General features: G+C 43.4%; 1 protein-coding gene and 1 pseudogene across 1 annotated transcript; both read left to right on the top strand.

Annotated features, from left to right (window-relative positions):
• Nucleotides 1-292: 292 nt before the first annotated feature.
• Nucleotides 293-11,138, top strand: GSDMB (gasdermin B). Its single transcript, XM_068978597.1, is given in 12 exon segments — nt 293-521; nt 2,754-2,846; nt 4,213-4,384; nt 6,233-6,304; nt 6,306-6,402; nt 7,110-7,194; nt 7,713-7,751; nt 8,759-8,785; nt 9,647-9,807; nt 9,908-10,046; nt 10,421-10,491; nt 10,943-11,138. Coding segments are annotated over 12 exon segments (1,329 nt in total). The 3' UTR covers nt 11,087-11,138.
• Nucleotides 11,139-22,705: 11,567 nt separating this feature from the next.
• Nucleotides 22,706-23,687, top strand: LOC138084734 (secretory carrier-associated membrane protein 2 pseudogene; annotated as a pseudogene).
• The last annotated feature ends 3,792 nt before the right edge of the window (nt 23,688-27,479 follow it).

Here is a 27,479-nt window from a genome sequence, read left to right as displayed (position 1 = left end):
TCCTACCCATCAGGTCCCTCTGAGCAAGGGGACAATTCTGCTATGGGAGACTCAGAAAACAGGTCTCACTTTCCTTTTGGGGCAATCACCATTCCAGCTTTCCTGATGGTCATTCCATCTTAGTGTGTAGTAAATGCCACACCTTCTAGAAACAGGGAAGCCAAATCATTCCAAGTTCTGATTGGCCTAGAACTTTTGGATCAGCCAAAAGTAGAATATCAAAAAACCTGAACCAATATCCCCCTGCCCCCAAACTGCAGTGGGCTTCCTTTCCCCAGTTGGTCCAGGCACAATGCCCACGGTATTTGAGTCGATCACAAGAGCTGTGGTTAAAGAGATAGACACCAGTGGAGAGATGATTGCTGTCAGAAGCCTCGGGGATGCTGACAAATTCCACTGCTTCTATCTGGTGAAGAAGAGGAGACGTTTCTTTGGATACCAGTATGTCAAGACAAACCTCACCCTGAAGGACATCCTGGAGAGTGAAGTACCATTTGATATGGTGGTTCCTGAATTCCAAGGTCAGTATGAGGTGGTGAGAGACTTTGCCCACTCCTACTCTACCCATCTCTCATTGCCCCATTGCTATCAACCAGGTCAGCCAGTCAACAAAGAAACCGTGAAATTTGTATGTACACATCCATACACCTCAACTTGAAATGTTCAAGAGAGCTGCATGGGGAGAAGGGAATAGGGGAAGTGACAGTTTGTTTTTCTTGGAAACTATTCCTAAATAGTCTTTTTTTCCTATTTTTTCCCTTTGTAAATAATTCACTTTTAAATTAGCTAAGGTCTTCTCATGTGTTTGTAAAGTTAATCATTTAAATGTATAAATAAATGGAAACAATTTGCTTAGTGGTTAAGAAAGGACTCAGGCTTTAGAACTGGGGGGCATCTGACTTCAAAACCTGGCTCTGCCACACTTACCAGCTGGGTAACCTCTGGACAAGTTGCTTTATCTATGCTTGTTTCCTCATCTGTCAACTTGAAAAGACTGTTGTAAGAATCAAATGAGTTAAATTACGTAAATCATTTACCACTGTGCCTGCAAGAAGGAGCATTCAATAAAAGCTCGCCCCAGACTTTCTACTGGTGGCAGTTATTATTATTAGCCCTTCCTGTTCCCTGGGGATGATGGTTGAATGGGAAGTTGCTGGTCAGCAGAACTCCGTAAGGGTTCAGAGGCCTTAGGAGAGAAGTCTGTCCCATTCTCCTGCTTCCAAGCTCAGTGGCTCCCAATTCCTGGGGTTTCTTGGGTTTCAGAAACCCCAGGAGAGGTGTTAATGAACCTTCTCTTGGAGACTATTACGGCGTCTGACGCCTCATGGTGAGGAGTTTTACAGCTCAGACATCTCTACCAAAATCCTTTTGGTTCTCCCCAAGAGATGGAAAAGAATTCTACCACCACCACTGTATAGTTCTAGAGCACCTGCCACGTATGACTATTAAGTGATCAAGAACAGTACCCAGATTGCTCAGAGGTGGTGGGCTTTTCCACAAATGAAGTTTAATTCAGCAAGCAAGCAGCTTTAGGAAAATTTCAGATTAGCATTTTTCAAAGACTCTGAGTCGACTTTCTGAAAATTGAATTGCCAAGAGTCAATTTACTAAAACCTAGTTCTCAAAAAAATCAAAATCAAAATCAGGGACTTCCCTAGTGGTCCGGTAGATAGGACTCTGAACTTCCACTGCAGGGGACACAGGTTCGAGCCCTTGTAGGGGAACTAAGGTCCGGCATGCCTCTCACTGTGGCCACCCCCCCGCCAAAAAAAAAATCAGTTTGCCAAATGACAAGTTCATTGGAAAAAAAAAAAAAAAACTTTAAAGCAGGACTAGGATGTTTTGCAATGATCATATTATTCTCCAGGGGCAGAGGCAAGTTTAATTATGGAAAATTGACGAGGTTAACTTCCTTTAAGGGAAACTCTATCTGGATAAAAAATTCAAAGACAGAGGTGAAACCAAACTTTAAAAAAATTCTTAAGAATGAGGTGAGCTGATCATTTAAATTGATTTTTAGCAATCTGACCTTCTTTTTGAAACATTATTATTTTTAACTATTTGGTGTGGATGGTGTACATAGGTTTTTTAAAAATTAAAGTCCATTACCTGATATGAAGAGCCACCTCATGGGAAAAGGCCCTGATGCTGGGAAAGACTGAGGGCAGGAGAAGAAGAGGGTCACACAGGATGAGATGGTTGGAAGGCATCACCGACTCAATGGACATGAGTTTGAGCAAGCTCCGGGAGATAGTGAAGGACAGGGAAGCCTGACGTGCTGCGTTCCATGGGGCCGCAATGAGTCAGACAGGACTGAGTGACTGAACAGCAACAAAGTTATATTCAGATTTCTTTAGTTTTATTCGGATATTTTTAGTTTTCATCTAGTGTCCTTTTTCTGTTCCAAGATCCCGTCCAGGACCTCATGTTACATTTAGTTGTCACGTCTCCTTAGGCTCCTCTTGGCTGTGCCAGGGTCTCAGACTTCCCTTGTTTTTAACGGCCTTGACAGTTTTGAGGAGTGCTAGTCAGGCGTGTTGTAGGATGCCTCTCCACTGAGATTTGTCTGGTTTTTTTGTCTCTTAGACCTAGGAAATGAGTTTGGGGGGCGGGGCAAGATTACAGAGGGAAAGTGGTATTCTCACCACATCATGTCAAGAGTTTGCTGCTATTGTTGCTTAGCCCACTAGGCTCCTCCATCCATGGGATTTCCAGGTAAGAATACCGGAGTGGATTGCCATTTCCTTCTCTAGGGGACCTTCCTGATTCTGGGATCAAACCTGTGTCTGCTGCATTGCTGGAGGATTCTTTGCTACTGAGCCACCTGGGAAACCCTCATATCAAGGGTACGTATTGTCAACAAGACTTATCACTATTGATATTGACCTTGGTCACCCGGCTGAGGTAGTACCTGTCAGGTTTCCCCACTGTCCCGTTATTCTTCTGCACTGCCCCTCTCCGTACTGTGTAGGCTCTGTTGCATGGCTTGTGGGGTCTAGTTCCCCAGCCAGGGATCAAACCCATGCTCTCTGCAGTGGAAGTATGGAGTCCTAACTATTGGACCAGGGGATTCTCCCATACTATAGCCTTTGTGTGCATGAGGTTTGATTTTTCTTTCTCTCTGATAAAGTACACCAAATTTTACATTATTCAAGAAACAAATGGGCCCTGAGACATTAGCATCACACACACAGGACTGATTTCAGGTGTCGTTTCTAGGTCTGGCATGTTTCCATCAGTTTCAAAATGCATTTTTTTTCTCTAGAAATCCAGGCCCACCCCTAAAATGCAGCAGTAGATGCTCTCCCACCTCTGTAGGCTCAGAATTGGGAGGTCTAAGAGAAAGGCACTCAGCTTGGCAGCATCTCCACACGCTTGCCACTAACTCCGGGTCAGCAATGGGCTCAGACTCCAGGCCCTTACGCAAGGCCTTATGCAAGGCCGGGCAGAGTCCATGCCGGTGGGCAACTTTCCAGAGTTGCCTTACTTTACACATGCTCAGGTCACAAAAACACAGAGATTGAACTCCGCTTAATTTTTATTTCCCAAAGGTTGTGTTCATTCCCTCAGTCGTGTCCAACTCTTTGTGACCCCATGGTCTATAGCCCTCCTGGCTCCTCTGTCCATTATTCTCCAGGGAAGAATACTGGAGCCTGTTGCCATTTCCTACTCCAGGGGATCTTCCTAACCCAGGGATCGAACCCGAGTCTCTTATTGTCTCCTCTATTGGCAGGCGGGTTCTTTACCACTACTAGCACCACCTGGGAAGCCAGGTGGTCGGGGCTCCTAATTCTTTCGCTTTGCTTTTCTTTCTTTCATTTCAGCCTCTCAAATGGTTTAATAGGACTAGTTCACATTTATTGAGCTTTTAGCAGTGTGCTAAGTGCTTAGCTGTGTGATTTAATCTCCTCAAGCACTGGAAGTGTAGGTACTATGAATATTCTCCTTCTATAGATGAGGAAACAGATTCAGAGGTGAAGTGACTTACCCAAGGTCATTTGGTAAGAATGTGGCAGAGTGGGCTCCAACCTTGATAACTTCCAGGGAGAATAGCATTGACTGGAGAACCATGGCTGGAAGACTTGCTCAGAAGAGAAGGGGATCATGAGGGGAGCCCAGGATGGCACGCATCAGCAAGGATCTTCTAGAGAGATCTTTTGGATCAGCCTCAGTGATAATAACGACATTGTGCCCTTACCTTTCTCTTTCCAGGTCAAGGTGATAACTTCGAAATTCTGGACGTCGTAGACTCAAAGGGAAGTTTGACAGTGAGATTTCACCCCCAAATGACATTTAAAATAGCATTCCACATTTTCCAGGAGAAGAATATCAAGTTAGAAAAGAGTGAGATACCCCAGGAATTCCTGGATTCCCTTCAGAACAAGTGAGGCTGGAGGTGGGCAGTAAGGGGGAAGGAGAGAGGGAGAAGCCCGTATTTTGGGGCACCTAGGCCATCGGAGGTGGGGAGCCCTGGCCGGTGCTGCCTCCCACTCCCTACTCCCAGTACACCTCGCCCCCACAACCCAGTCCTTATTCAAGCATGCCCTCCTCTTCTCCAGTCGAAGCCTTCTCATTCATCCAGAACCAGCCTCCAGGAGCCCTTCTTCTGAGGTCCCCAATTCACTTACTTTCCTGCTGTTCTCCAGGGTAACTGATGACTCTGACTTGGAGCAAACTGGCTGGTTTCGAGACCACTTTCCCCTGTTTTCTTAAACCGTGTTGCCCAAATCTTCATTTTGTGCTTGTTTCACTTTGCCTTGTGGCAAGTCAGTAGTTTCCAAGTACCTGTCCCTCACTGCACTAAGAACAACTTGTGACCAGGGACCGTCTTTACTAACCTCTCTGTTTATCCACAGCACATGGTAAGTACTCGAGAAGAGAGCTGAGGTGAAGCACAGTGAAATCAAAGCACCCTGGTTGAACATTTCCTGCACAGGAAGTACCAGCACCCCACCCCACCAGGGTGGCACCTATCAAGTGCTACAGACATTCTAATAGCTGAGGGCATGGTCCTTCCAAGGGACTCCACCAGCCTTCCCCCTCAGCAGTTATGTTATGGCTGGTATTGGTGTCTTCTCCCCTAGCTGGAATTGTTGGAAAGTGTGGATGGTTCAGGGAAAGGGGCCCCTCTGTTTTCCTGGGCTAGCCCTCCCCCAGCAGGGTGGATGCCTTTTGTTTCCCCTTTTTAATTAAGAACTGAAAGGCTTACAGTGAAATTGTACTGGTCCTTTGACCTGCTCCTACTACCACAGTCTTGCTGGGGAGGGGCCTTTGCTGAGGGAACTCATTTTTTTCTAGAATGCATTGTTTCTAAGGTGAGGCTATGTTGAGTGTGTAAATAGAGTTGTGTGGGGGCAGGTAGGTAAAGGAAAGTCACCAGAGGCAAGGATGTAGGTAGGTATTTTGGCTGCAAATACCAGAAGTTCCAACAGGCTGTTTTAAGTCACGAAATGAATTTCCTTGTGTGTTGGTCACTCAATCGTGTCTGACTCTTTGTAACTCCATGGATTGTAGCCCACCAGGCTCCTCTATCCATGGGATTCTCAGGCAAGAATACTGGAGTGGGTTGCCATTTCCTTCTCCAGAGGATCTTCCCAACCCAGGGATTGAACCCAGGTCTTGTGCATTGCAGGTGGATGCTTTACTCTCTGAGCTACTAGGGAAGCCCACGCATTCCCTTGTGAAATCAGAAATGGCACATGGACCCCAAAGGTGGACAATGTGCAACCAGGTCCCAGAGACCCGTGTAGGGAGCTGGGACCGCTTCTCAGAGAAGGGGCTGCTGTGGGCTGGGCACATGCCCATCTCAGTGCCGTGAGAAGGGCACAGGCTTTGGACTCATGTAGACCTGGGCTTGAATCCCAGCTCTGTGTTTATTTGCTGTGTGACCTTGGGCCATTCATGACCTGTCTCTAAGCCTCAGTTTCCTATGAAAAACGGATGCAAGCCTGCCTATCTCATAGGGGTGTGGAGAGGATTAAATGAAATGACGTGTGAAGTATTTCCCTGTGCTGGCATACTCTAATCTTCCAGAAATGCTAGTGGGTTTCCTTCCCACTTTGCACCCCCTTCCCCCTCCATGGTGGGTAAAGTGAACTTTGACAGAGGTTCCACGTTCCTTGGTTTTCCAGCCCTGGGAGCACTTACTCTCAAACAGAGAGTAACTGTGGTGGGGAGGGAGAAATGTGCCTAGGAGGTGGGGCCCCTCTCATTCCCCCTTTACTCCCTCCAGGAAGCTGAAGAAGGAACTGCCTCCTTCATTCCAATCAATCCAGGCGAAGAGAGAAGACCTGTATCTAGTGACAAACTCTGAAGACAAAAGAGACTGACACCCTGAAATATGAAACGCAATTTGATTTTCAGAGCCTGTTAAAAATGTTTGGTTTCCAATGTGAACACAAGGTTAGGATCTCTGGAGACAGGGACTGTGGGCGAGCCAGCTTGGCTCACTCACTGCAGGTCAGGGGCTGCCAGCCCAGACACCAGGCTCCTCATCTCTTCCTCTAGACTTTTCTGAGCAGTCTTGCCTGCTCCTTGGCCTCCTTACAACTTCTCTTCTTGCCCCAAGAGGTATATAGCATCACACAGTCTCTCCCCTTTGACTCTCTGGCAATGTTCTGTTTTCATTTGCTTCGTAGGGCTTCCCATGGCTCATAATTACATGGGTATTTCTTGCTTGTTCATTGTCTTCCTCCCTTTTTAGGAGGCAGGACGACAGGAGCCAGGATGCCTGGAACAAAACAGGCATGTTTTGTCCTCCATAAATTTTTTTTTTTTTGGTCACACCATATGGCTTGTGGAAATTTCGTTCCCCAAGCAAGGATCGATCCCAGGCCCCTGGCAGTGAAATTGTTGGGTCCTAACCACTGGACAGCCAGGGAATTCCCCATAAATATTTGTTGAGTGAAATGGAAATAAAGTCAGATGTGGAGTCAAATATGAACTTTGCTGTTGTGAAATGGGCTCATCTGCTGATCCTCTCAGAGCCTTGGTTCTCTCATCTGTAAATGGAGGGTAATAATGTCTGCTTCCCAGGATTGTTTGGGAGATCAGGCAAGGTAATTATGTCAGGAACTGAGGAGTCAGTCTATATCGCTCCTTTTTCCTAGCACCAAAAGAAAGTGACTCTCCCCCCTGAGAAGGTCCTGGCCTATCGGGTAAAGCAGCTTGTCTTCCCCAGCGCGGAGAGGATGGGTAAGCTAGGCCTGGTGGGGTGGGGGAGCTGAACACATGAAGAAGGTGGGGGTCAGTTCAACTGGGGTCTGTGTCAGTCTGTAGGGGTCCTGGTAGCCTGGAAGGTGGGAGGAAGTTTCAGGGACTGGGAAGAAGGATGGAAGGTGTTGTTACTTAATCACTGTCATGTCCAGCTCTTTTACAACCCCATGGATTGTAGCCTGCCAGGTTCCTCTGTCCATGGGATTTCCCAAGCAGGAATACTGGAGTGGGTTGCCATTTCCTTCTCCAGGGGATCTTCCCAACACAGGGATCGAACCCGTGTCTCCTGTGTTGGCAGGTGGATCCTCTACTGCTGAGCAACCTGGGGACCCAATTCTTCCCTAGAGCTGTTAGCTCCTGTCTCTCTCCCACAATTTATTGTTCCTGTTGGGCAGGGTGGGAAGACTGGGGAGATATTAGAAAGAGGAACTTAAAGAGAGAGACCTGGGCTTTCTAACAACTGATCTCTCTTTCTCTCTTTTTAAAAACTGGTTTAGATATTTGTTTCTTGGGCAAAACCAGCTCCTTTCCAGAAGGTGAGTGAGTGGGCCTCCTGTTCATCATTCTAGAATGGGCAAGGATACTGGTTTTAAAAAGAGGATAGCAAATGACCTGGAATTATAGAGTCATCAGTACTGAGAATGTAACAGGATGCACTCAAGTTTGAGCCAAGGTGAGAGGGCAGGAGGAAAATCTGCCTGTTGGAGAAGTAGGTTGGATTGCATGCTGGCCTAGGGTTTCCAGGCTCCGCCAACTCTGACCTGCTCTGTATAGGTCAGTGGGCTGGATCCTGGGTTCACAGTCCTTACTGAAGGCCTATTGGCTTACAAAGCACAGTTGAATTGCCTGGCCAGTTCTACACAACAGCATGAGCACTTGACTAGGAGTCAGACAGTCTCAGGGGCTTGTCCTGGCTCTGCTGCTCACTAGGCCTACAGCCTGTAGAGTCATGGTTGTACTAACCTTAAAACGAACTGGGACTAGACCAGGAGACCCGTATGATTCTGTGTGTGGCTTCCTCTGGCCTTTCAGTCTTTCCCTGAATCCCATACGGGCTGTACTGCCTAAGAGCCCTTGTGAAGGAGTGGAGGGGTCTAGGTGGAGTAGAACACTCCAGAGAAATTATTGAAAGTTGTAGAAGCTTCAGGTTCAGTTCTGGCAAGGTCTTGCTAGCTCAAGTGAGATTCTCTGTCATTCTTAAGTGCCATCACAGAGGAGTCAGGGAATAGATTCCAGTTCCTGCTGTCCCCCAAATTTTCTGAGTGGCTAAGGGCATGGTGCTTCTCTCTGGACTTCCCTTTCTCCTTCAGTCATCTGAAGTATATGCCTATGGCTGCCTGTCTCCGAGTGTAGGAAGGGGTCTGTAAATATAGTACTTTGTCATTTATACACCATGATGAGGATGCAGGCTCCCCAGCATAGGCAGCGAGGGCTCAGAATCTAGAATTGAGAACCCCCACCACTGGGACAAGAATGTCCATGGGGTGGGCTGGGGTGGAGGTGACCTGAGGACTCTCTGAGATTATTCTTCCTCTCTTTGCAGAGAAAGATGGCGGTTCATCTTGGTTGGGTAAGGATGGGGAGGCCAGCTATGTTCAGGGTAGCTGCACTCCTCACCTTTGAGCCCTCTGGCCCCAAGGAATGCAGCTCAAATAGGGCCGCTGAGTGTGTGTGTGTGCGCGCTTGTGTGTGTGTGGCAGTAGTAGTGGAGAATGTTGGGAGGAGAAGGGCAGTGCATGCTCAAGTCGCTTCAGTCATGTCCATCTCTGTGCAACCCCATGGACCATAGCCTGCCAGTTTCCTCTGTCCCTGGGATTCTCCAGGCAAGAATATTGGAGTGGGTTGCCATGCCCTGGAGAAGGGTAGGGCAGTGCCAAAAGTAGGTTTCCACTTTAGAGGTTGCATCTGTCTCCTCTGAACACAGTGATTCTCACTGGTACACAGATATCACCTGAGGGAAATGTTGAAAGTAGTGATAACTGAGTTCCACCTCTGGAAATTCTGATTTAGCTGATCTGGGGGTGGGGCCTGGTCTGGGCACTGGGAGTTTTAATTACTCCGCAGGGGATTCTCATGCACAGTCAAGGCTGAGAACCACTGTTCTAACTTCCTCTAAATCCTCATTACTCCTGTGGTCCAAAGCTTGCACTTTGAATGGCAAGAACTACATAAGCTTTGACTTCCTGGTGGTGGAGAAGAATTGGGGGTTGGTACTAGACTGAAGGTGAACTGGGAGGTGGAAGTGGGGTCAGCAGAAGGCAGTGATGGTGGGTGTCTATCTGCTTCATGTTAACAGGAAAAGACTAGAAGAAGGGAAGTTACAGAGAGGTGGTCTCCAGAAGAACGATAGATCAAGAATGGGGTCTGGGGGGCCTTGGTAATGGAGCTTGCTAGGCTGGAGGGATTGGATTCTTAATTTCTGCCTCCACAGGGAAGTCCTTGAGTTTGGAGAATTTCCAAAGCATAAAAGAGAGGGTTCAGGACATGGTGCGAGTCCTCCAGGATCTGACACCAGAGGAGCAAAAAGAGGTGCTAAACTGCTTCACTAAGTGCCTCAGCAGTGATGAAGAGCTGCAGGATCTAGAGCAAAGAGTAAGAGGCCCAAGGAAGAGGGCAGAGAGAGGGAGGGACGAGTCGAGAGACAATCCACTCTAATGGGACTGGGCTCCTCTCTCCCGTCTCCTGGTCCTAGGTGTCTGAGATCCAGTGCTCCGGGGAGCTACAGATGAACAGCCCAGCGAATTCTCTCATAAGCAGTCTTTTCAACGCTGCTGGGGTCTTGATAGAGGCACGCGCAGAAACCATTTGGAATGTCCTGGATGCCCTGACGGGTGAGGAGGGGCTTGGATATAAGCTGGCGTGGAGGACATGCTGTGCAGAGGGACCTGTGCGGAGTCAACTCTTGGGAGGAAGGGGATATCACTGCCTTTTACATTTTGTGGGGCATAGACTTCACACTTCACAAACCAGCCATCTTCCCCAGGCCAGAGATGGAGGGACTGCCTCCTCTTTCCCCATGGTGCAGTCTCTGACCTCCTGCAGGCTAAGAGGAAAGCAGAAACCCAGTGGGAATGACCCCTGTCTAGCCACGCTGGGGTTCTCTGGAACCTCCTGTGATGCTTTGTCCCAGGTCTGATCAGACAGCGAAGCCCTGTCCCACTATGTGCCCTGCCTCTCTGCTGACCACCCTCTCTCTTGTCCCCAGAGCTGTCTGAATACCGGCAGTTTGTTGCTGAGGCCCTAGATAAGGGGACCCTGCTCCACATGAAGGACACGGTAAGACAGCCTGGGCTGAGCGTCCAGGTCTTAGTGGAAGTGACTGCCCATGCTCTCAAGGGCCCCAGAAACCTCAATGACCAGTCCCTTCCTACTTCATAGTCCACTGCCAGCTCACGTCTATGCAGCTGGTTTGTGGCAATTCCCTGGACATGTAGTTTTCAGGACAATTCAGGATGGGGTCTTTAGGCTCTGTTGTTTGCCTGTGGGCAAGAGAGGGGGTGGGAGGCTACTAGTTCCAGGAGGGCAATTGGCCCCATGTTGATGCATCAGCAGTGTCTATTACCATTTGGGAGTATGAGGCTCCCCAGGCTCTGCAGGAAAGTGTGCCATGGTGGATTACAACCTCTGCTATGGACTCAGGACTAAGGGGTATGTATGGCCACATAGTTGCCATTTTTGGTATATTTCCTTGTTCTCAGCTTTTACCACCTGGTGGGTTTCCTTTCAGGTGGAGCCCATCCTGAAGAAGAACTGGGGTGAGGGGCCCCTAGATGTGAGCTGTGATCCTGAGGCATGGACTCTCTATGCCTTCTATGTTGTTGTCTCCATCCTGCTGCAGCTGGGTGAGAAGCCCACCTCTGTGTCTTCCTAAGCATTCGCCCCACCAGCCTCTGAGTGCTCGCCTCCCCAGTCCATCCTCATCATCCCTAATCTCAATCACCAGAATGATGTCTTTAAAACGAGCTGCTATTCTTTGATACATCCCATTCCCTACAATAATGTCCAAAAATCAGCTAGATTGTAGGCATGAACTTCTGATTAAAAGTGGGAGACTGATCATATTAATTACCTCTCTCTCTCTCTTCAAATTTCACTAAATGACAATAAAGTGATGGAAATGATAGAAACCCACAAGGAATAAAGAGAATTAGGCAGCTGATAAGGGATTTCAACACATCTTTGGAAGCAATTAAAGGAGTGGTAAGCTAGGAGACTCGCGACTGAGGGGTGTGGAGGAGTATAGGAGGAGCCTGCTGGTTTTCATCATAAGCCTTTTAGTTCTAGTTAATATTTTTCAAGACAATAATTGAAAGAAATATGTACTTGCTGTAAAGCATTTCAGATATTGCGCCAAGTCAAAGGTAAAGGTACCCAGTGATCTCCCGTCTCCCTTTAATATAACCACTATGCACATTTTAGGGTGTGTGAACATTTTTTTTCTATTGGGCAGTTTTAAAAATGGTAACTTAAACATGAAACTAGGATGAGATGGCATACATCTGGTTTGTATCTATCTTTTGAACTATTTATTCTTACATTTACATTTGTAAAAATATTATATGCAACAGGAACTCTTACAAGTGCTTGGAGTGTAGCTTGGTCCACTAATTTGGAAAACTTTAACAGTATCTACTAAAGCTAAACATATGCCTATGACTCAGCAACTCCACTTCCTTGGCATATACCCAAGAGAAATGAGTGCCCATATTCACCAAAATACTTGCATGTATAAAAACATCAAAATAAGGGCACTAAGCTGAAAACTATTCAAATACCCAGTACCATCAGGATGGATACATATATTGCGCTATACTTATGCAATAGAAGAGAACAAATTACTGCTACACGTAACAACACGAATGGCTCTCACAGACAGAATGCTGAGCAAATGAAGTCAGCACAAAAATGCATATTTGTGTTTGGGTCCTCTGAGAAGTAGGTGCCAGAATGGAAGCAGCTATGCAAGATAGGGGGAAAGCTCGTGAAGAATGAAGGGAGAGGGAACAGGAATAGATATGGCAAAACTTCAGAGCACGTGATCTAAAACCTGTGAAAGGAGAGGAGGAGGGAGAGACTGAGCAGGAAGAGTCTCAGACGCCAGCACCGTCTGAGGGTCTCTGCCAAGCCAACCAGAGCAAAAGCAGTCTGCCAGGGGGCTCCCCATCAGGCAGGAGGGCCAGGCTCTGGGACGCCACGCTCAGCCTCCGGCAGGGAGCTGCTCAGGAGAGGCTCGGGAGGCAGATCTATAGGAGGGTGGGTTAGAGGTCCTTCATCAAGCTGCTTCCTACAGCAGGTTCTCCTAAAGAAAATCTGGGTGGTGTCCTCTGTGAGACTGTATGATTCCATTTATATGATGCTCAAGAACAGACAAAGCAATGGTGGTAGAAGTCAAAATAGTGATCATCTTCATGCGGACATTATTGACTGGGAAGAGGCATGAGGGAATCTTCTGGAGTGCTGGAAATATATCCAAATTCACTGAGCTAACATAAGATCAGTATATTTTAATGGAAGTGTATTATACATCAATAAGAAAGGCTTGAAAAAGTACATATTATATAGCTCCATGTAAATGAGGTGAAAAACAACCAGAACTACACGATGGTGGAAGAAGTCACCACAGTGGTGACCTCGGGGGGTGCAGTATGTCTGGGAAGGGGCAGTACTGAGAGACTCTTCGGGAGCACTGGACATATTTTATATCTTGATCTGGATAGGGGTTACATGGATGTGTAACCATGTTTACATGTGTGAATGTTTATTAAGCTAAACACAAGATCTGCACACTTTACTGTGAATTTTTATCTCAATAAAAACTTTAAAAATAGAATGAGAACAGATGAGAACAGATTTGAGCAGTACAGAGGAATATAAACAAATTAAGTAAAAGTTTCCTCTCAAACCCCTTAACCCTATCACCTAGTCCCACTTCCTTGTGATAGCCATATTAACAATTTTAGTGTTTATTACAACTAAAAATTATATTCTTGAATTTATTCTTGATTTATTAATTTTGAAAGAAAGTGAAAGTGTTAGTTGCTCAGTTGTGTCTGACTCTTTGAGACCCCATGGACTGTACTCTGCCAGACTCCACTGTCCATGGAATTCTCCAGGCAAGAAAGCTGGAGTGAGTTGCCATTCCCTTCTCCAAGAGATCTTCCTGACCCAGGGATCAAACCCACGTCTCCTGCCATTGCAGGCAGATTGTTTATCATCTGAGCCATGGGTAGTATCTATTGATTACCCAGGATTAAGGATGAATGTTGTGAAAAAACAGACACTGAACAAGAAGTTCACAGTAGGAAAGTGTTACAAAAAATACAGGGTACTATGAGAGTGTTTAATAGAAGGTAACAGGGTGGTCCCATCTTACCTCTGACAGTGTTTTAGCCTTTTCCTTAAATGCCGATTCTAGCCATGCCAAACTATTGGTCTTCAATTTGAACATGACATGCACTTTTACAATGCTGTGCTTTTTAAATACAGGTTGTATTCTTCCTCTGCCTGGATTACCTTCCCCTGCCTTAACCACCTCTTAAGCTAAGGCTTAAATATCTTTTCTTCAGTATTTATCCCCGTTTCCCAAAGAATTTGGTTACTTCTTCCTCTCATTGACCCAGAGCATGTTGAATACATTTCTGTTAAGGCCTTATTATACCATACAGAAATTATTAACACATATGTCTGTTCCACTGATGTGAAAGCTTCTGGAGAACAGGGTTTACTTTAAATTTTACTTTTCTTTACTGAAAAAGTGAAAAGTGAGTCACTCAGTCGTGTCTGACTCTTTGCGACCTCATGGACTATACAGTCCATGGAGTTCTCCAGGCCAGAATACTGGAGTGGGTAGCTCTTTCCTTCTCCAGGGGATCTTCCCAACCCAGGGATTGAATCCAAGTCTTTAACAGCTAAGCCACCAAGGAAACCCAAGAATATTGGAGTGGGTAGCTTATCCCTTCTCCAGGGGATCTTCCCAACCCAGGAATCAACCCAGGGTCTCCTGCATCACAGGTGGGTTTTTTACCAGCTGAGCCACTTTAATAGGGCCCTTTTCCAAAGTGCCTTTGAGTTGGGGGAAGTTTGGGAGACACATTCAGAATTTCATGAGGCTGTCTCAACCAGTTGTCATTAAGATTTTTTTTTTCTGTCCTCTTAGAGTGCAAGCAAGGGACTACTTGTCTAAAGGAGATTAAACTAACCCAGAAGTCTGAGGTTCATATTTGATCTGCTGATTTCTCTCCTTTTCATTTCACATTTCTGATTCCAGAGTGAAGCTCAATACATTAACTGTGTAAGTCTGTAAGGAATTTCCTGCTCCAGAACCTGAAACTGGTGAAGGGGATGGTTTTGAAATGGGGACAGTCAGAACAGTCATTATTTGAGCTTGGAGGGATGTGAGAGATTCTACTAACTCTTACTCATTCTTCTGAACTCTTAGCTCAAGCAGTACCCACTTCTGACAGTTTCAACATCTCTCCAGTCTGAGTTAGAGACCCTGTTGGGAAGGAAACCATTTTGGAGAAATGCAAGTTAAGCCACCTTGGGATAGATAGAGTTGGATGTCAACAGGTCTTGGAGAAGAGGGAAAACTACCTTGCAGGTAACAAATTGAGGAATTTATTGATTTTAAGATGGAGGAGAGGAACATTGAAAGGAGAGAGAATGGAGCTAAAGAGAAGCACAAGAAAGGCAGAGAGAGACTGAGACTAGATGAAATAATAAAAACTTCTCGATGTGGAAAGGTGAGAAACACTCAAGAATGGTGATGCCAATGTTGTTTCTGGTAGTGGCAAGCTAGGTTATTTATTATCCTGGTAAATATATGGTTACATCTAAATGAGCAGTAATTATATATAGAAATAATAAAACTATTAATAGCATCTTTTGATGTTAAATACAGGATAATAATATAATATAATAAATTCAAAGTGTTCTAAAGGGTTTATCTTACTTGGGAAAAGAGAAAAGATATTGCTTACTTTTAGACTTTGATGATATTGTATGTATTCAATAATTTTTAAGGTAACCATCAAAAGACTAGGGAACAGATGAGTGGAGGGAAAAAAGCAGAGTGATAAAAAGATTATCAACAAAAAGAATACATGAAACAAGGGAAAATGAAACCTTAAACAGGTGAAACAAAAAACCCCAAAGAAAATGGTGGAATGAAATCCAAATGTATTAGAAATTACATGTATACAGGGCTAAATGATGCAGCGACAATGTAATATTGTCAGAATGGATACATTTATCTATTTACAGTTTGTAAGACATCTAAATAACATACAGATATAAAATATTGAAAATAAAGTGGTGGAAAAACATTAGCTCTGTAAATACTAGCCAAGAAGAAACTGGTATAGTTATGTTAATATTAGGCAAAATAAACTTGAGGTATTAAGCATTATTAGTGGCAAAGAAGACCACTTCACAATGATAAAAATTTCAATTTACCAAGAAGATACAACAATTTTGAATTGCTATGTACATAATAATATAATCTCAAAATATAGAAAGCAAACATTGACAGACAACAAAATAGTCAAGCACAAAACTACTGTGAAGATTTTAACACACTCCTGTTAGTAATTTATAGAATAAGCAGCTAAAATGTCAGTGATACAGATGATTTGAACAACATAATTAACAAACTTGATCTGATGGACATATTTAGAAAGCTATACCCAACAATAACTGAAGAATAAAACTTTTAGCAATAAAAATATACATATCAAACTTGTCAGATGACTTCCCTGGTGGCCCAGGGGTTGAGAGTCCTCCTGCAAGTGCGAGGGACATAACTGGATCCCCAGTCCAGGAACTAAGGTTCTACATGCCTTGGGGCAACTAAGCCTGTACACCACAACTATTAAGCTGGAGCTCTAGAGCCCTCAAACCACAACCACTGAGCTTGCAGGCCACAACTGTTGCAGTCCATGTGCCCGACAGCCTGTGTCCTGCAACAAGAGAAGTCACCACAATGAGAAACCCATGCACCACAACTAGAGAAAGCCCAAGTGCAGCAATAAAGACCCAGGGCAGCTAAAAAAAAAAAAAACCCAAACTTGTAAGATTAGCTAAAGCTGATATTTTAGAGAACAGAATATGTATGTATAACCTTAATTGTTTATGTGAAAGAAGAAAGGCTTAAAAGAAAAAATCAAAGAATTAAGTATCTATGTCAAGGAACTAAAAAAAAAAAATTAGCAAAATAAATCTAAATAAATGGAAGGAAAGAAAGGGCACAGCAAATATAAAGTAGTAAATAAATAATAAAGAGGTTCAATAAAGACAGATATTGGATCTTTGAAATCAGTAATAAAATAGACAAACCTCTGAGAAGAGTGATAAAAAGAAAAAGGGAGAAACCACCTATAACCAATTTCACAAACGCAGTACTATAGATGCTATGTGTGTGTTAGTCGCTCAATCATGTCTGACTCTTTGGGACCCCATGGACTGCGATCCCTGTCCAACAGGCTCCTCTGCCCATGGAATTCTCCAGGCAAGAATACTGGAGTGAGTTGCCATTCCCTTCTCCAGGGCATCTTCCCAACCCAGGGATCAAACCTGGGTCTCCTGCATTGCAGCAGATTCTTTACCATCTGAGCCACCAGGGAAGCCCACTATAGATGCTACAGGCATTAAACAGATAAAAGGATAGTAGAACAACATTGTGCCAATAAATTTAAGATTTTAGGTTAAATAAGAACTATCCTAGAAAAGTATAACTGCTAAAACTAACCCAAGAAGAAATAGAAAATATGAAAAATCCTATAACTACAAAGGACATTATATCAACAGAAAAATATCTTCCCACAAAAATTCTAAGTTCAGATGGTTTCTCCAGTAAATTCAATGAAGTATTTAAGAATAAAGAATTCCAACATTATACACACTCTTCCAGAGAATTAAAAAAGGCAACACTTTCCAAATTGTTTACAATGCTAGCAAAATCTAACAAGAACATGAGAAAGAAAAATGCAGGCCAGTCTCACACATAAACTTAGATGCAAAAATAGAAAATGAATAGCAAACCAAGAAATAAAAAGAAGACTACATTAAGACTAAGTTAGGTTTGTCTAGAACTTCAAGGTTAGCTTAACAGTAAGAAATCAATTTATGTAATTATCACATTGAAAGTTTAGGAAGAAAGATGACATGACCACCTCAGTAGATACAGAAAAAGCACTTGATAAAATTCAATTTTCATTCTTGATAAAAATGCCTAAAATGGACCTAGAGATTATTGTACAAAGTGAAGTCAGACAAAGACAAATATCATATACTATCACTTACATGTGGATTCTAAAAAAATGATACAAGTGACATAATTTACAATACACTCACACACATAGGAAATACATTTATGGTTACCAAAGGAGGAAAGAGTGGGGGAGGGTAAATCAGGAGTTTGGGATTAGGAGTAGATACATACTACTATATATAAAACAAATGAACAACAAGGACCTACTATATAGCACAGGGAAATATAGTCAATGTTTTGTAATAACCTATAGTGGGAAAGAATCTGTAAAGAATAGATATATATTTCTGGAATATATATAACAGAATCACTTTCCTGTATATCTGAAACTAATACAATATCGCATATCAACTAGACTTCAATAAGAAGTTGTTTGCTTTAACACCATATACTATCACTTAAATGTGGACTCTGAAATATGACACAAGTAACCTTATCTACGAAACATTCATGGACACAGAGGACAGACTTGATGGTTGCCAAGGGGAGGAAGGGATAGGAGAGGGATAGATTGGGAGTTTGGGATTAGCAGATGCAAACTGTTATGTAGAGAATGGATGAACGACAAGGTCCTACTATATAGCATAGGGAACTATATTCAATATCCTGTGCTAAACCATAATAGGAAAGCATATGAAAAAGAATGTACATATGTGTGTGTATAATATATAATATATATATAACTGAATCACTTTGCTGTACACCAGAAACTAATACAACACTGTAAGTCAACTATACTTGAATAAAATTTTTAAAAAGTTGTTTGTTTTGAAGGAAAAAAGTGCATAAAAAATTCCTACTAGAGAAACAAGAATAAAACAGATGTCTTTAATCTGATACACATATTATAAAATACCTACAGTAAATATCATATTTAATGCATATGAAAAAGAATGTACATATGTGTGTGTATAATATATAATATATATATAACTGAATCACTTTGCTGTACACCAGAAACTAATACAACACTGTAAGTCAACTATACTTGAATAAAATTTTTAAAAAGTTGTTTGTTTTGAAGGAAAAAAGTGCATAAAAAATTCCTACTAGAGAAACAAGAATAAAACAGATGTCTTTAATCTGATACACATATTATAAAATACCTACAGTAAATATCATATTTAATGTAGTGAAATAAGTTTTCTCTCTCAATCAGAAGCAAGACAAGGATGCCTACTGCCACTGCCTTTATTGATTTGACATTACATAGATGGTCTAGCAAGTATAGGAAGCCAAAAGAGAAACAAAATATGTAAGGTTACTATTTTAAAAACAAAATTGCCAAAAAAGAAAATTGTATTACTTGCACATGATCTAATTTGTATATAGTAAGTCCAAAAGAGTCTATAGATTATTAAAAGGAGTAAGATAATTTAGTAAGTGCTAAAATATATATAAACCAATTGTATTTATATATATATACAATTTCATGAAGGAATGATGCTAAAGCTGAAATTCCAGTACTTTGGCCACCTCATGCAAAGAGTTGACTCCTTGGAAAAGACTCTGATGCTGGGAGAGATTGGGGGCAGGAGGAGAAGGGGACGACAGAGGATGAGATGGCTGGATGGCATCACTGACTCAATGGATGTGAATCTGAGTGAACTCCAGGAGTTGGTGATGGACAGGGAGGCCTGGCATGCTGCGATTCATGGGGTTGCAAAGAGTCGGACACAACTGAGCGACTGAACTGAACATGAAATTTAAAAATACCAATTATAATAGCACCAAAAATGTGAAATACCTAGGAATATATCTAACAAAAAGCCTGAAAGACACATTAAGTTATAAACTTTTATTGAGAGACCTAGGAGACTTAAAGAAGGAATACTGTGTTGAAGGGTTAGAAGCCACTATATTGCAAAAATTTGAAATCTCCCGAAATAATTTATGGATTCAATGCAATCTCAACCAAAATCCCAACATTTCTGTGCATATAACTTAATAAGTTATCCACTTCCACTTATATGGAAGTGTAAAGAGGCACAAATAGCCATGATATTCTTGAAAAACAAGATAGAAAAACTTGCTCTACCAGATAAAAACTGTAATATTTTGGTGTAGCATTAGAGCAGGGAGAGACAAATAGTAAAATAGAAGAGACATCTCAGACATAGATTCTCATGCATAAACAGACACGTGCTATATGAGAGAGGTATCATTGCAGAGCGCTGGGGAATGGCTAGATATTTCAGTAAGTGGTGTCAGTACAATTGAGTAACCATATAGATAAAAAATTATAAATGATGCCTAGCACACAGCATATATAAAATTAATTCCAGTTAGAATTTAGATCTAAATGTGAATTTAGGTAAATAGATCTGAATTCTATAAGGCAAGTCTATATTAACATTAAAAACACTTGTTCAAGGGAATTCCCTGGCAGTCCAATGGTTAGAACTCTGCGCTTTGACTGCCAATGGCTCAGATTCAATCCCTGGTCAGGGAATTAAGATCCCACAGTTGAGCTGTGCAGCACAGCCAAAAATAAATAAAAACCCCAAACAAACAAAACAAAAACATTTGTTTATCAAAAGATATCATAAAGAGGTGAAAAGACAAACTATAGCATGGAGAAGATATTTAAAACTTGTAACTCACAAAATAATAAGAGCTAGTATAAGGAGCTTGTACCAATCAATAAAAAAGATGACTCAATACAAAGAGAGTCAAAAGTGTTCTAAAGAATATTTGGAAAAAGAATCCTAATGGCTAACAAACATGAAATGATGATTAACCTGATTAGTAATCAGGAAATAAAAATCTCCAGGAGATGCTATTTACTCAATTACCAGTCTGGAAAAGGATTAAAGGTCTCACAATACCAAATGTTGGTAAGTATCTGCAACAATGAGAACTTCCATACACTATCACTGGGAAGATAAATTAGTACAAACTCTTTGAATAGCAGTTCATCATTACAAATGGAACACTGACATACCCTATAACCCCAAAATTTGACTGCTAGGTATAAACTCTAGAAAAACTTGTGAACATATGCATCACATGGTATATAAAGAATTTTACTTAGTAGGATGTTGTAATAGTCAAAACAGAAACAACTTTAGTGTTCCCCAACAATAGAATGGATAAACAAACTGTGGTATATTTATATAATGGCAGAGTACATCATGAGAAACCCTGGGCTGGAAGAAGCACAAGCTGGAATCAAGATTGCCAAGAGAAATATCAATAACCTCAGATATGCAGATGACACCACCTTTATGGCAGAAAGTGAAGAGGAACTCAAAAGCCTCTTGATGAAAGTGAAAGAGGAGAGTGAAAACGTTGGCTTAAAGCTCAACATTCAGAAAACGAAGATCATGGCATCTGGTCCCATCACTTTATGGGAAATAGATGGGGAAACAGTGAAAACAGTGTCAGACTTTATTTTTTTGGGCTCCAAAATCACTGCAGATGGTGACTGCAGCCATGAAATTAAAAGATGCTTACTCCTTAGAAGGAAAGTTAGGACCAACCTAGATAGCATATTGAAAAGTAGAGACATCACTTTGTCAACAAAGGTCCATCTAGTCAAGGCTATGGGTTTTCCCAGTGGTCATGTATGGATGTGAGAGTTGGACTGTGAAGAAAGCTGAGCGCCGAAGAACTGATGCTTTTGAACTGTGGTGTTGGAGAAGACTCTTGAGAGTCCCTTGGACTGCAAGGAGATCCAACCAGTCCATCCTAAAGGAGATCAGTCCTGGGTTCATTGGAAGGACTGATGCTGAAGCTGAAACTCCAGTACTTTGGCCACCTCATGCGAAGAGTTGACTCACTGGAAAAGACTCTGATGCTGGGAGGGATTGGGGGCAGGAGGAGAAGGGGATGACAGAGGATAAGATGGCTGGATGTCATCATGGACTTGATGGACGTGAGTTTGAGTGAACTCCGGGAGTTGGTGATGGACAGGGAGGCCTGGTGTGCTGTGATTCATGGGTTCACAAAGAGTCGGACATGACTGAGCAAATGAACTGAACTGAACTGATACTATACAGCAAAAGTATAAATGAACTAACTCTATGTGAGAGTAATCTTTAGAAAGAATAAGGCATAAAAGAGTATATCCATTATGATTCCATTATGTTCAAAAACAGAGAAACTTGATGGTTTAGGGATCCAACTTTGGTGATAAAACTCTAAGAAAAGGCAGGAAATAATTATTATCATTCCTCGGAGGAATGATAAGATCAGGGACAGGCACATGGGAAAGGGGTGGGTTTTGAGGATGGTAGAAATATTTTATTTCTTCACTGTGTGGTGGGTATTTCAGATGTTTGATAATTATGTTAAACAGTAAATTAGTGTTTAATGCACTTTTCTGTATGCATGTTATATTTCACAATAACAGTGGTAAAAAAAAAAAGAATGGTGATGTTTATTGTTTCATTTTAAGCTTTTTGTGTATCGAGGCAGTATAATCCTTCCTCTGCCTGTCTTCTGAAATCTTCCCTCAAATCTACCACCTAAACATCCAAAGGACAGAGCTACTATCTAAGTCACAATGGCACTTAATTGCAGTGTTTATTTGTCTCAGACACTAGTCTGGGCCTTTCCTGGTGACAGGGACCTAGACTACTGAACACTGGACCTATAGTAAATAAAAGTTTATTGATAGAATGTATGCAAATTACCAGTCAACGCTAAAGGAAATCAACCCTGAATATTCACTGGAAGGACTCCTGCTGAAGCTGAAGCTTCAATACTTTGGCCCCCTGATGCAAAAAGCTGACTCACTGGAAAAGACCCTGATGCTGGGAAAGATTGAAGGCAGGAGAAGGGGATGACAGGGGATGAGATGGTTGGACGGCATCACCGACGCTATGGACATGAGTTTGAGCAAGCTCTGGGAGATGGTGAAGGACAGGGAAGCCTGGCGTGCTGCAGTCCATGGTGTCACAAAGAATCGGACACAACTGAGTGAACAACAATAATGCAAATTATGGTGAAAGCTCTGGATTCCTAGCTGTGTAGAATTTCTCCATTGTTTATCACAGGCCCACAAAGGAGGAATGACTGAGCAACCACCACCACCACAAAGCTAATACAGAGCCTTAAAACTGTTGGTGTTTTATGGTCTACATAGCTCTTTCATATAAACGATAAGATTACATAGTGCCTCGCTCCCGGAAGTGGAGGGTCTGCACGGAGAGCGCCGCTGGGTCTGGGTGCCCGGAGGCAGAAGCGCTCTCGGAGCTCGCTCATCGGCCGCCGACCGCCATGTTGTCCTTCGACACCAATCCCTTCGCAGACCCAGTGGACGTAAACCCCTTCCAGGATCCCTCTGAGACCCAGCTGACCAATGCCCCACAAGGAGGCCTGGCTGAATTCAACCCTTTCTCAGAGACAAATGCAGCGACGACGGTTCCTGTCTCACAGATGCCTGGGCCCTCGCAGCCGGCAGTTTTCCAACCCTCAGTGGAGCCCACCCAGCCAACCCCCCAGACTGTGGCCTCTGCAGCCCAGGCAAGCCTGCTCCGGCAGCAGGAAGAACTGGACAGGAAAGCGGCCGAGCTGGAACGGAAGGAGCGGGAGCTTCAGAACACGGTGGCCAACTTACATGCCAGAGAGAACAACTGGCCGCCCCTGCCTGTGTGGTGCCCTGTCAAGCCCTGCTTCTATCAGGACTTCTCCGCAGAGATCCCTGCCGACTACCGGCGGATATGCAAGATGCTCTCCTATCTCTGGATGCTGCATTCAGTGACACTGTTTCTGAACCTGCTTGCCTGCCTGACCTGGTTCTTAGTCAACACCTCCAGGGGAGTAGACTTTGGCCTCTCCATCCTGTGGTTTGTGATCTTCACCCGCTCTGCCTTCCTTTGTTGGTATTGACCCATCTATAAGGCTTTCAGGTCTGACAACTCTTTCAGCTTCTTCGTGTTCTTCTTTGTATTTTTCTGTCAAATCTACATTATCCAGTGGATCGGCATCCCTGGCTTTGGGGACAGTGGCTGGACTGCAGCCCTGTCTATACGATGAAGCACAACTTGGCTGTGTTGGTCATCATGATGGTGGTGGGTGGCTTCTTCACCCTCTGTGCCGTGCTCTCACTCTTCCTCCTGAAGCGGGTGCACTCCCTGTACCGCAGGACACGGGCAGTTTCCAGCAGGCCCAGGAGGAGTTTTCCCAGGGCATCTTCAGTAGCAGGACCTTCCGCAGTGCTGCCTCATCTGCTGCCCAAGGAGCGTTCCAGGGGAATTAGTCCTCCTGACTCCTCCCTCTGCCCTGGCCTTCTCTCTCACCTGCCTTCTGAGCTGCACTTTCCATGGGTGCCTTAACTATTGGGTATGCCCAGCACAGACCTGGGGAGGGTCTTGCCCATGGCTCTTCTTCCTCCCTCAGCAATCATCTCTCCCTTCCACCTGAGGAAAGGGGAGGGAGAGACAGGGACTTTTTTTTACACGAGAGAGAAAAAAAAAAAAAAAGCTGTCTTTTCTTCTCTGGTGGTGGTTTGATAGGACTTTTTTTGTCTCTTTGGAAGCAGTGGGACTGAAGTTCTCTTCTTCCCATATACAGATACACACGTGTACTCACACACATACAAACACAAACATACACACTTGGGATCACTGGCTGTCCTGGGCCCAACCACCTGGGGTTTTATTTCTGCTGGAGTCCTGAGATTCCACTCCTCCCCAGCAGGCCTGACTAGAATCTGGCTTCATGGACCCAGCCTGTGACTTCCACAGTCCTGCCCTTCCCTCCTGCTCAGACTCTGGGAGCCTCCTAAGGGCTCCGCTTTAGATGAGCTGCAGTCTGGGCTCTTCCTCAGATCACTCTAGGATGAACGGTGGGCTTCCAGCCTCTGTCCTGCCTCATGTTTCTAACAGTTTCCTAGCCCTTTAGGCCCCCGCATCCTCCTGATGTGGGCAGTACATGGTGCCCTCTGGGGCCCCTCTTAAGCCCTTCCCTGTTTAGACTTACTGAATGTGCAATGGGGTTGGTTGGGATTTGGGGATGGAGAGGGACAGAGGACACTGACCCGAAGTTGTCTTGCCCAGCTTTTGGCAGTCTTGTATTAGGGTGGGTCTGATTGTCCTGGTGTGGTTTGTTTGGCCCTATTCATTTTGATTTCCTCTCTTTCTGAGGGACAGCTGCCCTTTAGCTTGGCCTCATATTCTTGCCCATCCCTGCCCCCCCACCATCAGCAGTATCTAGCTTGTATGACTCTTAGGGAGGGCAAGGGGAATGATTTCAGAACTTCATTCTTCAAGCCACCTTTTTAAGTGTTCCAGACTAATCCCCCAGGGTTCTCCCATACTCCCCAAGCAGAGTCTAGATCACCTTCCACTAGTCCTGGGGATTCCCCAGGAATTGTGTCACTCTGATGGGTGCTTAGGAGTTCAAGGTTAAAACCTGTATCCTGTCCTCCAGAGATGGTAGGAGTGGGTGGGTAGACTGAGGGGACTTCTCAAAAAGCTGTCCAACCCAGGGCATCTGGGGCCTACCCAGAGGTAGCCCTGAAGCTGCCAGCTGACACAGCCCCAGAGCCACTGAATAAGGATGGCAGGGACCAAGGTTTTGTAAACTCCTTTCTGGTATTTTTTTTCTCCGTGTACAAAGGTATATGTTATATCTCGATTTTGTCCTTAAATAAAAACAAAAGACATTTTCAGACAAAAAAAAAAAAGATTACATAAAGTTATATTTTAAGAGGGGCTGAGCCTGGTATTAATTAGATTCCCCACAGCAGGGATGAGAAAATGGTCTTTGACAAGATAGAAAATGATCCAGTCAGGACTAGAATCAGAAAGCCAAGGTCTTTCCATTGTAGACTGCAGACATCTTTCTCACTTGCTCTCTGTCATTCAAGGGAGACATAGTTTGCAAGATGCTTTGGACATTGGACATTAGACTTCATCAGCTGGGCCATGAGAAAGACAAGGGAGGCAGACACACATACCTCCATCCTCAATTTAGTCTTTCCTCTGCATTTACAAATTTGGTTGACTTTCTTCTGCTTGAGTCACATTCCAGATAACAGAAATGAGGTAGGGTCCAGGAGCCTAAATTAGAGCTCTCCAGTCCAAGTTTTGTGCTTAAAGCCACTTTCTTTTCTTTTTGCTTCCCGATTTCCTTACTGTCTTTGTTTTCCAAATACCTTCACTGTGGTCTGTTTGTTTACAGATTTTGATACTAGATGCGTTACCCTGGGATGACCCAAAGTGATAATACTGTATCTGTTTATCCAAACTTCAACTCACATATCTAGCAGTCTTCAAAATAAACACTGCCACTCAGCAACCATACTTTGGGACCAATCATGTTTCTGCAACGTTAGGGTTCTTCAGACCTACACAATTCATTACTGTGCAAGAGCTGCTGCAGTTATATTACTTTGCGATAGTTATAATCTCTGGCCCAGTGAGAAATACAAAAATTCTTTCTTTGGCTACTTAATTTTCAATTCTGAGGAATGGGTTATTGGTGAAACAATAAGCCTGCTGTGATAGAAAATAACTTCCACTCTAGGCCACTGACACCTGCACAAACCTGGTAGTGATGTGTTTTCCCCCATTATTGTAACTTAAAAATTAATGTTTCTTGAGATCAGGTTTTGCTTTTGACTATTAACCTATTTCTACTCATAGAGGTAATCACACTAATCTGTCAGTTTATCTATGGTTCTTCCTTTTTGAGGGGAATGAAGAAGCTTCTGAAACTAAAGGAGGAAATCAAGAAGTCCCTGAGAAACATTTATCAGATTCATGAACTATGGGGTAAGGGAAGTCTGCTAACGGTGAACACAGTTAACCAAACACAGTTAAGCAAACACAGCAGCAACCTAAAGAGTACAGGGGCACTGGGGGATGTAAAACAAAATATAAGAGAAAATTGCTTTCTGGCTTAGGAAAAAAAAAAAGAAATTCTCAAACTCAAGAGCAGTGCCTACACGCTGCAGGATTTTCTAAGGAGAGGGAAGGAAACGCCAAACTGAGCTGACATCAAAAAGCAGCAGGTTGTTCCCTTGACAGGCCCCTGCAGCATGTGCAGCGTCTCCACTGGCCACATCCTGCAGTGCATGGTGGCCAGTAGCTTCACCAACCCTTCTTCCTTGTGTGGTTTTGTAGCAGAGTCTTTAGGGTTCCCTACATCTTACTATCCAATTCCTTGTTATTCTAATCCCGTTATGGTTAACAATTCTTTATATTAAAATTTCCCTGTTCAAAATGCTTCATGTTTTTCTGTCTCCTGATTGGACCCGACTGACACACTTATCTACAATGTTAACACTAACAAAAAATAACCCTAGTACTAAAACACAGATAATGGTATAAGGAAAACTGCAGACTAATATGTCTCATAAAATAAATGCAAAAATTGTCAACAGAATATTAGCAAATCAAATCCAACAATGTATAAAAAACTGTACATTATGACTAAAAATTGATGCTTTTGAACTGTGGTGTTGGAGAAGACTCTTGAGTCCTTGGCCTGCAGGAGATCAAGCCAGTCCATCCTAAAGGAAATCAGTCCTGAATATTCACTGAAAGGACCGATGCTGAAGCTGAAAGTCCAATACTTTGGCCACCTGATGCAAAGAACTGACTTACTAGAAAACATCCTGATGCTGGGAAAGCTTGAGGGCAGGAGGAGAAGGGGACGACAGGATGAGATGGTTGAATGGCATCACTGACTCAATGGACATGAGTTTGAGTAAACTCTGGGAGTTGGTGATGGACAGGGAGGTCTGGTGTGCTGCAGTCCATGGGGTCGCAGAGTCAGACACGACTGAATGTTGAACTGAAGCGATGACTAAAAACGATTTATTCTGAATACAGAATAGTTCTAACATTTGAAAATCGATTTATCTATCAACATCAACAGACTAAAGATGAAAATATCATATATCAATCAAAGGAATAGAGGAATAGAGAACGTTGTCAACTTAACAAAGAACATCTATTAAAAAAAAAAAACTATACCTAAAATCACATGTAATAGTGAGAAACTGGATGCTTTCTCTCTAAGACTAGAAACAAGACAAGGATGT

The sequence above is a fragment of the Capricornis sumatraensis genome, chromosome 8 (genome assembly GCF_032405125.1).
Source record: "Capricornis sumatraensis isolate serow.1 chromosome 8, serow.2, whole genome shotgun sequence".
Classification (NCBI taxonomy): domain Eukaryota; kingdom Metazoa; phylum Chordata; class Mammalia; order Artiodactyla; family Bovidae; genus Capricornis; species Capricornis sumatraensis.
Note: the sequence above shows the minus strand (reverse complement) of the source record. Positions and strands in the feature narration are given on the sequence as shown.